General features: G+C 45.4%; 1 protein-coding gene across 2 annotated transcripts in view; it reads right to left on the bottom strand.

The window, feature by feature from the left end:
* The window catches only part of LOC121548951 (mannosyl-oligosaccharide 1,2-alpha-mannosidase IA), a 183,965-nt gene that overhangs the window by 16,408 nt on the left and 154,597 nt on the right, over positions 1-12,960 (bottom strand). For both annotated transcript variants that reach the window (XM_041860637.2, XM_041860638.1), the window contains exons 6-7: positions 5,818-5,941; positions 5,408-5,501 (exon numbers count right to left, since the gene is read on the bottom strand). In XM_041860637.2, the coding sequence (XP_041716571.2) occupies positions 5,408-5,501; positions 5,818-5,941 (218 nt within the window). The remainder of the gene's footprint in view (positions 1-5,407; positions 5,502-5,817; positions 5,942-12,960) is intronic.

Below are 12,960 nucleotides of genomic sequence, written 5' to 3' on the forward strand. Positions count from 1 at the left end.
TAGCTGTATCCCTGAAAACTGGATGCATCTGGTTGTTTGCAACTCCGCTAACTGACCGGTCGAAAAATTTACGCAATTATTACCTGGATGAAAATGGTGGAGGGTCATGTTTTTTTTAATTTCAGTCAGGGGGAGGGTTTAGTATTTAATCCAGGGGAGGGTCATGTAATTTGTAATGAATTAAAATGTCAGCATTTTGGAATTTACTTACTGAATTCGACTTTGGTCTCTCTCACACACACACAGACACACACAAACAAATAAAATAGCGCTTGTTGTGATGACATACTGTAGGGAGCTAATGCGCATCAGAAATGATGCATTCAAAACAACTGGGAACTCTGAAATCTCAGACTTCTGACATCAGTGTGTAAGAACTTGGGTAAACAAACAAACTCCGACTGGGAAAATCGTTTTGAACGGTCATCCAACTCTCGCATCTTTCTAAAGCTCCGATTTGAAGATCACTGAAGTCATGATTTGACCTGGGGGTTTTTTTCTTCGAGTTCCCAGTTCTCTTGAAAGCACCAAAAAACAACAAGCATGGCGTCACACACATACTTAAGGACCACAGCTCGTGAAACGTTATTTTCACAATAATTTAAGGGTTTCTTGCAGTCGCTGTCCGCTGAATAGAGTCTAGAAAAGTTCCATGTAATTTTGGAGTCAAAAGGAGATGGTTCTTCAATGCGGAAAAAAATGAATGGATTCAATCGTGTGTTGGAGGAGCTGCTACCGAATGGGGAGGATAACAGTCCATGAGGATGGCTGGTCTATCTTTATTCCTACAAGTTGTTCTCCTTTTTCGAGCAATATGTTTATCCTAGGCTGCCTGTCATTTCATATAAATCCGATTTGTATCAAAATATTTCACTGTGTAATGAATATTGGGTAGGTCTATAGGCTAGGCTATTCACTGAAGTATTACACCTAATAATTCCTCTTTAGCTCTTGTTGTACACTTACACTATATATACACAAAAGTATGTGAACACCCCTTCAAATGAGCTGCCCCGGTCAACTGTAAGTGCTGTTATTGTGAAGTGAAAACGTCTAGGAGCAACAACGGCTCAGCCGCGAAGTGATAGGCCACACAAGCTCACAGAACGGGACCGCCGAGTGCTGAAGCGCGTAAAAATCGTCTGTCCTCGGTTGCAACACTCACTACCGAGTTCCAAACTGCCTCAGGAAGCAATGTCAGCACAAGAACTGTTCGTCTGGAGCATCATGAAATGGGTTCCATGGCTGAGCAGCCACACACAAGCCTAAGATCACCATGCGCAATGCCAAGCGTCAGCTGGAGTGATGTAAATCTCGCCGCCATTGGACACTGGAGCAGTGGAAGCACGTTCTCTGAAGTGATGAATCACTCTTCACCATCTGGCAGTCCGACGGACAAATCTGTGTTTGGCCAATGCCAGGAGAATGCTACCTGCCCCAATGCATAGTGCCAACTGTAAAGTTTGGTGGAGGATGAATAATGGTCTGGGGCTGTTTTCATGGTTCGGGCTAGGCTCCTTAGTTCCAGTGAAGGGAAATATTAATGCTACAGCATACAATGACATTCTAGACGATTCTTTGCTTCCAACTTTGTGGCAACAGTTTGGGGAAGGCCCTTTCCTGTTTCAGCATGACAATGCCCCCGTGCACAAAGCAAGGTCCATACAGAAATGGTGTGTCGAGATCAGTGTGGAAGAACTTGACTGGCCTGTACAGAGCCCTGACCTCAACCCCATCGAACACCTTTGGGATGAATTGGAACGCCGACTGCGAGCCAGGCCTAACTGCCCAACATCAGTGCCTGACCTCACTAATGCTCGTGGCTGAATGGAAGCAAGTCCCCGCAGCAATGTTCCAACATCTAGTGGAAAGCCTTCCCAGAAGAGTGGAGGCTGTTATAGCAGCAAAGGGGAGACCAACTCCATATTAATGCACATGAGATGTTCGACGAGAAGTTGTCCACATACTTTTGGTTATGTAGTGTATCTAGCTAATATTTAGTTTATTTGGCTACACAACTCTAGCCTCTCTCTTCCAGCTATTCCTGTGTGCAATAGGCTATAAGCTATGGATGCAAGACTCTCCACTATTCCTCTTCTTGTGAAATCCCAGGACAGGCTACAAAATCTATATGAGATGTATTTTTACACTAGACCTAAAAAGCTTTTCGTGGAGAGAAGCAGGTTTGCTCTTGCTAATTGCTGAATGCCATCTTCTATGCCTACAGCATAGAAAATACATGTCGGGAAAGTTGCGGAGAGAGAGTGCATCACTGGCCAGTGATGATAACATTGTTGCACTGATGTATTAAATGGTTGCACAGGACAGACAGTGATGAGCACAGTGAAAAAAAAGATCCAAACGAATTGACATCCATTAGAAAAATGGAAATCACTTTTTAACCACTTCAGCAACAAAGCAAGCAATGACATGATTTAAAAGAAGCGCAGGCTAAACAGCGTTTATTTTTGAATATCTACATTTATTTTAAATATGAGTTTCTATATTATACTTTTCATTAGGCTACATGTAGCCTACATTGATGTGTTATTTGCAGTTGTCACTATGACAATGAACACACCCTGAAGCATTGAATGGTCTGTGTTACCACCTTATGAGTAGGCCTACAGCGTTCAGTAGGACGCTTTGATCAGTTGATTGATGGGGTAGGATACTGTAGAACGATAAACTTTCCTCTAGTGTGGATGCTCGCCAATGTAGTTAGTTATAGTCCTTGGTGTGGGCAGCCCTTAACTCTTAAATTGGTAAATTCCTCCCTTTAGCGGATAACATGAATATGGTGTGAATACAGCAGTCGTTTTCAACCACTGATTTGATAGAAATCACAACTGCAACATTGATAACCTACTAAAAAAGGGATTTAATAGTCCCTGCTATTTGGTTTTAATGATCATTTTGGAGGTGTAGGAGGGTAACGTTTTTTTTCAAATGCTCAGTGAGGGCCAGGTAGAAATATATTTTCCTCAGGGGGAGGGCCATCCATTTTCATTTTAAAGAGGTCTGATTATCTCCGGTATCCCTCAATATAAATAACGTTCACTCCCTAAGGGAATGACTGTCGGCCATGTCATTGGTGTGATAGGATGACCGTCATGTCTGTGGGCCATGTCATTGGTGTGATACGATGTCCGTCATGACTGTGGGCTACGTCATTGGTTTGATACGATGTCCGTCATGTCTGTGGGCCATGCCATTGGTGTGATAGTATGTCCGTCATGACTGTGGGCCATACATGTCATTGAAGGGATAAGATGTCCATTATGTCTGTAGACCATGTCATAGGCAGCTCCACACATACAAGAAGACGTGACTGTCAGATCCGTGGCACTAAGGGACACTGTACTGATGGTTTATATTGAAACATCAACTACAACAGCATCCCCAGAGCTTTGATAGGCCGTCTATACTATGACAGAGAAACACAGACACTGAGAATGGAAAGACCATTTCTATGACATCACCCTCAGGTCTACTCTACCAGTAAACACAGATCACAAGTGACCTTTATGTAAAATATCCTCAGGTGGCAAATGGTTCTGGTGCGAACCTGAAAAATTGCTTTCCATTTTTTAAATCACATCCAACATTACCATTCCTATACGTCAGGCTATTTGTCAATTGAGTTGTTTTTCTTCTACTTGGAAATTCTTCCAGCTAACACTGACCATGTAGACCACATTAATCACTTAAAAAATATAAACATTTAGAGGTGCCTTTAGCAATGTTTGTCTTGGAATGTTCTCTATGTTTGAGAAAGGCTTGGTTTGGCATTACTGGTGTAGTACAACTACCTTCCCTTAGTCAGTCAGCCATTCTCTCTCCCTCACCTGGCTGGCTCCCATCAGAATAGCTACTTGTAATGATAATTATAATAATACTACTACATGGGAATTAAATAGTGCTTTTCAAAGACCCAAAGATGTAGAGTCATCCAGAGAGACACAGGACTCTGACAGTACCCCCAACCTACTCCTCTCCACCCTGGCCTGGGTCACTACATCACTCTGCTGGGTGACCTGATGTCAACACCACCTATGCTCCACTAAATTATGGAGCTGCAAACTATACAAAAAATCCCTGTGGGATGGATCAAGTTGTCAGAGAGAATGAAAAACAATAAGGACAACTTCCTCCCCTCCCATTGATCTCTCCACCCAGTTTGACCCAGGGGCTGGACGCACAGCGGTCAGTCATTAGCGCTGAACCCTCTCTGACCCCCTGACCAGGACTACAGCAGAGACAAACACAGAGACAGTTAGTATGGATATTCATCAGACGTGACATTTCAGCGAGGGCGTAGAGGGGTCATTCAATTACAGAGGGTCACACACACAAACACACAGTGGAGAGGGGGGAGGTATCGCACAGAATAGCAAAACAAACAACATGGCTAAGATATGCATTCAAATGAGTGTGTGTGATAGAGATTGCAGTGGGCCCATCAGGATGCTACAGCCAGCAGCGTATGGCTGTGCTAGGGACTGGTCTGGTCTGATTTGGTCTGTGCATCTCATTAACATTTTGTGCAGCTCAGAGACAAACACATTAGAGAGGGGATCCATGGAAGCTGCTGTCTGCTGGGCACAGGGCTGTCTGAGCACGGACACACTGCAGGGTTACTCCATCCCACTCACTGTGCCCTAGATTAGCGACCAGGCAATTCTTGGTGCTGAAGATAGTTTTGTCAAGAGGTGGGTGGCCTGGCTGGAGCTGGGTAATGTCACAGTAGCAGTTGCTCCATACCAGGGATGGGGGTACTGAACTGTTGGGGTGCCTTGAGTGGCATGAAGCCCATAACCAGTCAAAGGAGCAGGAGAGTTTGAGTGTGAGAGTGACTTATTGTGTGGAGGTATCAGGACAGAACTGTAGCGATAGAGGAGGACTAATTAACTTTAATGGCAGTATTCACCATGTTTAAGTACTGTCATTAGCCACAGATACTTATTTCTCCCTGATGTCCCTCACCCCCTGAGCAGCATTAAGTTACATAATCTCCTAATGCACAGCCCACTCAATCAGAAGTGCTCACATTGAACTGATGTGGCTCTCCCAGCTGTAAATACCTTGATAATTACAGGCTGTGGAACAGCGGTTGACAGCCACAGGTGAACCACTAATGGAAATGGAAAGGGGTGATATGGAAGAGAGGGATGAGAGTGGTGAAAAGAGAGAAGGATGGGCAAGATGGAAGACAGGAGAGAGAGATGGTTAAAGAGTGATGAAGAGGGAGGAGATGGGAGAGAGGGATGAGATGGAAGAGAGATAAGAAATAGGAAAGAGAGAGTGGAGAAAATGGTGAGAGGGGAGATAGGAATGAGACAGGAGGGGTGAGAGATGGTACGTGCAGAGAGGGGTGAGATGAGAGAGGGATGAGAGGGGGACTTACGTTGACCCCACTGTCCGCTGTTAGGGTTCAGGTAGTTGGGGTACAGTCCCTGGGGCTTATCCAGTCGATTCAGAACCTTCCGGATGTTCATGACCTAGGAGGAGGAGTAGGAAATTAGTTTCTACTTTCTCCCTGCAAATACCTCATTGCCGCCTAATCTTTCAGCAGCACGGCACAGTAATGCACTTTAAATGGCCTTTCTGCAGGGACGGCAGTTAAGGGAGGCATAAGAGAGAAAGAGGCCGATGGCTCAGAGCGAAAGAAGCCATTTACCTGCGGAACAGGCGTTAACATGAATAGTAATGAAGGTCGCAGCTATGAATAACCCCATCATCAGGCTAGCTGAGTGCTCAGTTACACTTGGTGTTAATGCACTGGAATGGAATGTGCTGTGGCTCCCTAGCTTTCACCTTCTCTGCGAAGGCTGGGTTCCCTGACAGCTTGGAGAGGTGCATGAACTCCAGGTGCAGGGTGCCGTACTCCGCCAGGATGCTGCTGCCTCCAGACGCCCACGGCCAGTTCCTCCCGATGCCACTGCAGAGACAACAAGACAACACAGTTAATTAAGTCACTTACTCCAAACACCGTTACAGCATAGAACACCAAACACAGTTCTACGAAACCTCAGGTCCTCCAAACATCACTGCAGAGGAAGAGAACATCAAGCATTTACTCATTCAAAACATTTACAGTGAGGGAAAAAAGTATTTGATCCCCTGCTGATTTTGTACGTTTGCCCACTGACAAAGAAATGATCAGTCTATAATTTTAATGGTAGGTTTATTTGAACAGTGAGAGACAGAATAACAACAAAAAAAAAAAACTAAGTATTTTAACCCCTCTCAATCAGAAAGATTTCTGGCTCCCAGGTGTCTTTTATACAGGTAACGAGCTGAGATTAGGAGCACACTCTTAAAGGGAGTGCTCCTAATCTCAGTTTGTTACCTGTATAAAAGACACCTGTCCACAGAAGCAATCAATCAATCAGATTCCAAACTGTCCACCATGGCCAAGACCAAAGAGCTCTCCAAGGATGTCAGGGACAAGATTGTAGACCTACACAAGGCTGGAATGGGCTACAAGACCATCGCCAAGCAGCTTGGTGAGAAGGTGACAACAGTTGGTGCGATTATTTGCAAATGGAAGAAACACAAAAGAACTGTCAATCTCCCTCGGCCTGGGGCTCCATGCAAGATCTCACCTCGTGGAGTTGCAATGATCATGAGAACGGTGAGGAATCAGCCCAGAACTACACGGGAGGATCTTGTCAATGATCTCAATGCAGCTGGGACCATAGTCAACAAGAAAACAATTGGTAACACACTACGCCGTGAAGGACTGAAATCCTGCAGAGCACGCAAGGTCCCCCTGCTCAAGAAAGCACATATACAGGCCCGTCTGAAGTTTGCCAATGAACATCTGAATGATTCAGAGGAGAACTGGGTGAAAGTGTTGTGGTCAGATGAGACCAAAATCGAGCTCTTTGCCATCAACTCAACTCGCCGTGTTTGGAGGAGGAGGAATGCTGCCTATGACCCCAAGAACACCATCCCCACCGTCAAACATGGAGGTGGAAACATTATGCTTTGGGGGTGTTTTTATGCTAAGGGACAGAACAACTTCACCGCATCAAAGGGACGATGGACGGGGCCATGTACCATCAAATCTTGGGTGAAAACCTCCTTCCCTCAGCCAGGGCATTGAAAATGGGTCGTGGATGGGTATTCCAGCATGACAATGACCCAAAACACACGGCCAAGGCAACAAAGGAGTGGCTCAAGAAGAAGCACATTAAGGTCCTGGATTGGCCTAGCCAGTCTCCAGACCTTAATCCCATAGAAAATCTGTGGAGGGAGCTGAAGGTTCGAGTTGCCAAACGTCAGCCTCGAAACCTTAATGACTTGGAGAAGATCTGCAAAGAGGAGTGGGACAAAATCCCTCCTGAGATGTGTGCAAACCTGGTGGCCAACTACAAGAAACGTCTGACCTCTGTGATTGCCAACAAGGGTTTTGCCACCAAGTACTAAGTCATGTTTTGCAGAGGGGTCAAATACTTATTTCCCTCATTAAAATGCAAATCAATTCATAACATTTTTGACATGCGTTTTTCTGGATTTTTTTGTTGTTATTCTGTCTCACTGTTCAAATAAACCTACCATTAAAATTATAGACTGATCATTTCTTTGTCAGTGGGCAAACGTACAAAATCAGCAGGGGATCAAATACTTTTTTCCCTCACTGTACCTCAGTCAAAACCCCACCACACAAACATTCCCTAGAGCTCATGGCTCCAACTTACGTCAACCCTACACACATCAGTGGGGTCAAAACCGTTCTCCCGTCTTATGAATGTGACTTTAGATATAGTACTCATCTGTTTTAACTTCATACCAAATGAACTTAACTCTACAAAACCACACATTACTCCTCTGATACTATCTGTCCACAGTGTGTGACATTAAAATATCCACCACAGTGTGTATCCGGGTGCCTGATAGTTTTTAAACAGCAGGCCCGGGGCAGAGCTGCCATTCTGAATTCTTTCTATTACACTGCTCCCCGTGTAACATTACTTCCCGAGTCGCCCTGATCGGGCCAGTGTGTCTATTAGGCCCAACACATTTCAGTCTGCTAAATGGTGCTTAATCATTGACTTCCCAAATAATGACTAGTGTCACTTTTGTTATTCAAGCTTTTGTGTGAGAGACAGAGCACTGGGAGATTTCTGTCATTAACACTGCATGAATCAATCTGGCTAATACAGCTGGGCTGGAGGGACCAAAGGGTAAGTGCCAAAAACATATCCCTGTGTGTGTGTGTGCGTGTGTGTGTGTGTGTGTGTGTGTGTGTGTGCGTGTGCGCGCGCGCTCTATGTAAATTGTATTTTACCCAGACTCCCAAATTGAACTGGCATCCCCTTGACTTCATTAGGAAAGCAAACTTGTTTATAAACATTAGTATAACTAATTTGACCTTTCTCTGTGCCAAGAATTGGGTTGAAGCTGTTTTCCAGGTCCGTATTTAAAAAAAGGGCTGACAAAGCCCAACAGCCTATAGCTCGGAATTAATTAAAGAAACCCCCTGAGCAGCATTAATGCAGAGGCATCCAGTCGATGACAACGTGTGTTCATAAGGTCTTAGTGTTGCCACCAATGTCATCATTCCTATCGCTGAAATGATCTGCCACTATCACTAATGATCCAGGGCCTGCCCCACTGCTTGGCTCATGCATGCAGGCACACATGAACGTGCACGCACAAACACACAGGGCCTTGGAACGTGAGCCTTCTTCTATCAGCTCCCGTGGCATTGGCCATAGGGAAGGGAAGAGAGGAAGACGGGAAGAGATACAGAGAGGGAGAGGAGAGGGAGAAGCAGCCAGGAGCACATTGCTCAACCTTTTTAAAGATGGATGTGCATAGTAATAATATCCCTCCTCAACCGCATGCTGTGCCAAAACAATTTGTTTTTCATTACACAGCTGATTAAATCATGTTACACAAATTCTGGAAAATCACACAAATATCTGGGAGGAAAGGAAAGGGAGAGAAAGCGTCTGTTCCTGGGTCAGATCTAATTGGTGTTTATGATTGTTTGTGCCCAGATCCATTACCAGAGACTTAATCAGATTGCCACAGCCTGGGATGGAGTTGATATATGCACGTGTGTGACGGTGAGTTGTGTGACGGTGTGTGTTATTTGTCAAGTGTGTGTGAGCTGAGGAGAATCAGTTGACAATAGTGTCAGCAGTGTACCTGCTGCAGCCAGCCAGGAGGTTGAGGGAGGTGGATGCAGACAGACCTGCAATCTCTCCTTCATCTCTATAATGGTCCATTACAATACAGTACAGTAGGGCTGTATTGTGGCCCAGCACTGCCATGTCCTCTCTCTCCAGACTCTAAAGGCGTCCGCACGCTTCAGTTCGGCTGGCGCCTACCCGAACTCGGCTAGCCAAACCAAACTAGTGTTCTCGCATACTCCATTAAAAAACATTCACTTGACAAACTAGAAAAAAGCGCCATAGTACTTTGTCCATTTTGAGACTCCGTAGCCAGACTCCTCAAAATAGTCAGAATTAAAGAGAACTCAAGAAATGTGTCATTGATTTTGATGTTTTTGCGGAGGAGATCTTAGTCGGGCAACTTTATATCTAACTAAGATGTTACGTGCAGTATTTCTCAATAATTTATTTTGCATGAAAACGAGTCATCTCTCGTTGAATGCATTTGGAAAGCATTCAGACCCCTTGACTTTTTCCCCATTTTGTTACGTTACAGCCTTATTCTAAAATGGACTTAATCGTTTTTTTCCCTTATCAATCAACAAACAATACCCCATAATGGTAAAGCAAAAACTGTTTTTATAAATGTTTGCAAATGTATTAAAAATAAAAAACTGAAATATTACACTTACCTAAGTATTCAGACCCTTTACTCAGTACTTTGTTGAAGCACCTTTGGCAGCGATTACAGCCTCAAGTGTTCTTGGGTATGACGCTACAAGCTTCCCATTCTTCTCTGCAGATCCTCTCAAGCTCTGTCAGGTTGGATGGGGAGCGTCGGTACACAGCTATTTTCAGGTCTCTCCAGAGACGTTAGATCGGGTTCATGTCCGGACACTGGCTGGGCCATTCAAGGACATTCAGAGACTTGTCCCGAAGCCACTCCTGTGTTTCTTGGCTGTTGGAAGGTGAACCTTCGCCCCAGTCTGAGGTCCTGAGCGCTCTGGAGCAGGTTTTCATCAAGGATCTCTCTGTACTTTGCTCCGTTCATCTTTCCCTCGATCCTGACTAGTCTCCCAGTCCCTGCCGCTGAAAAACATCCCCACAGCATGATGCTGCCACCACCATGCTTCACCGTAGATATGGTTCCAGGTTTCCTCCAGACGTGATGCTTGGCATTCAGGCCAAATAGTTCCATCTTGGTTTCAACAGACCAGAGAATCTTGTTTATCATGGTCTGAGAGTCCTTTAGGTGCCTTTTGGCAAACTCCAAGCGGGCTGTCATGTGCCTTTTACAGAGGAGTGGCTTCAGTCTGGCCACTCTACCATAAAGACCTGATTGGTGGATTGCTGCAGAGATGGTTCTCCAATCTCCACAGAGGAACTGGAGCTCTGTCAGAGTGACCATCAGGTTCTTGGTCACCTCCCTGACCAAGGCCCTTCTCCCCCGATTGCTCAGTTTGAACGGGCAGCCAGCTCTAGGAAGAGTCTTGGTGGTTCCAAACTTCTTCCATTTAAAAATGATGGAGGCAATTGTGTTCTTGGGGACCTTAAATGCTGCAGAATTGTTTGGGTACCCTTCCCCAGATCTGTGCCTCGACACAATCCTGTCTCGGAGCTCTACGGACAATTCCTTCGACCTCATGGCTTGGTTTTTAATATGACATGCACCGTCAACTGGGGGACCTTATATAGACAGGTGTGTGCCTTTCCAAATCATGCCCAATCAATTGAATTGACCACAGGTTGACTCCAATCAAATTGTAGAAACATCTCAAGGATGATCAATGGAAACAGGATGCACCTGAGCTCAATTTAGAGTCTCATAGCAAAGGGTCTGAATACTTATGTAAATAAGGTATCTGGTTTTTATTTTCAATACATTTGCAAAAATTGCTTTGTCATTATGGGGTATTGTGTATTGATGAGAAAAAACATGTATTTAATCAATTTTAGAATAAGGCTGTAATGTAACAAAATGTGTTAAAGTCAAGGGGTCTGAATACTTTCCGAATGCACTGTACTTTACTGAAGAATCCCTACTACTGACCAATCACCGATGATGGGGCGTAAACTTCGGCCTGCCTCAAGTGTTCCCGAACAGCCGAAAAAACCCTTACGAACAAAAACTTCAAAATGTCATCATAATATATGCACAAACTCTTCCGAACTGTGTCGGCTGGGAAGCATGCGGACACCTTAAGAGCTGCATTTAACCTGAACTTTTTTAATTTAATCTGGACTGCACTGTGCTCTCCCACTGAGCGCCTGAAATGGATCCGCCCAACTCCCTCCCTCAGTTGGTCTCTCTTTCTTCCTTCCTCCCTTAGTTGCCGTCTCCCTCGCTCTCTCCCTCCCACTCAGTCTCTGTTGGTCTCTCTCCCGCCCTCTCAGTCTCTGTTGGTCTGCCTCCCTCCCGCTCTCTCGGTTGGTCTCCCTCTCTGTTGGTCTCTCTCCCTCTCCGTTGGTCTCTCTCCCTCCTTATATATCCCTGACTGTCTCCCTCCTTCCCCTCACGGCAGACATATGAACATATTACCATCCATCCGTGGTCTATGTGTCAAATCCCTTCCTAAGCCCTCTGATGAGAGCTAAATCCCCAGGAAGAATCACAACAGGGAGCACAGGGGAGCCCAAAACAAGCACACGGCTAAACCTAAAGGGACAGGGTTGAGGATGAGTGGGGTTCAAATGCCACATTTACATTACAGGGAGGGACCTCTACTACCCCTCTCTCTTGAAACAACTAAACTATCCATCTTCCTCTCCCACTGGGTAGGCTACAGTCCAGTTCAGTGGCATTTACCCATTCCTCTTATGGGAAAGAAAGAGAGACGCAGGCTGGCACTAACAAATGTGCAGCTCTGAGTACATGACGTAGTGGCTGACAGGACCTTGAGAGAACACAAACAGCCTGCTGGACAATGAACTAACAGTAGCTCTGTGATACACTCCACTTCACTCCAGTTAGATGCCAATGCTTTTGTATCTGGGCAGCGTGCACACAGAAAGGATACTGGAGCTTTGGCTTACTGCTTCCTGTTGTTAGCTCTTAGTTCCAAACCTGATCTCCTCTCCATATCTCTTACTCTTCCTCGCACAGGGCGAAAGGGGAGCTATAGATCCGCAGTTAAGGGATTAATTAAATTCCTTAAATCACGCCAGCCTTCCATGTCCTGGGGGGCTGAGGAGGCCGGGTGGGGTATTTGGGGATCATTGTAGGAGACTAGCGCCAGGAGTTCGTCTGGTAGTGCCCTAGAGTAGTGTCCTGGGAGAGCGCCTGGCTGCTGGAGATCTAGCACAGAGGGAGGGTCTCCGCCAGGACTAGACAGCTACTCCAGTGGCTCTTTCACAGGGGCTGCAGCAGCCCCCCCCCCCAGCCCCTCAGGAGGCATTTTGTTTTGGGGATACTCAGATAAGGTTAAGATTAAGGTTAATGTTGCTTATCGTGTTGCACAAGTATGAACGTGATCCTTTAATGGAGATGTTTTCCAAAACAACCACGTCTGCCAATCCAATTACAGGTAATGTGTAATAGCTTACATACATCCGAGTCTGACGTAATTTCTGAACCCCTCCCTTTGGCCCAGTGGCACCAATCCTCTCACCATCAACTATCAACTTCAGGCTATCCTGGTTTCATCAGGCCAGAGCTAAAAACGGCTGCTGTAATTCATATTTGAGGGACGGCCAACACTAGATGAAGCGGTGCTCCTGTGTGTCAGTGTGAAAAACCTCAATGGCTTCTCTAATTGGGCCACTCGGAATCTAGGCTTATTAATCAAACCACTTTCCCCAGATTCTCGGGATTGATTGCACAGCCTGAGAGTGA

This window comes from Coregonus clupeaformis, chromosome 33 (assembly GCF_020615455.1).
Source record: "Coregonus clupeaformis isolate EN_2021a chromosome 33, ASM2061545v1, whole genome shotgun sequence".
NCBI lineage: Eukaryota > Metazoa > Chordata > Actinopteri > Salmoniformes > Salmonidae > Coregonus > Coregonus clupeaformis.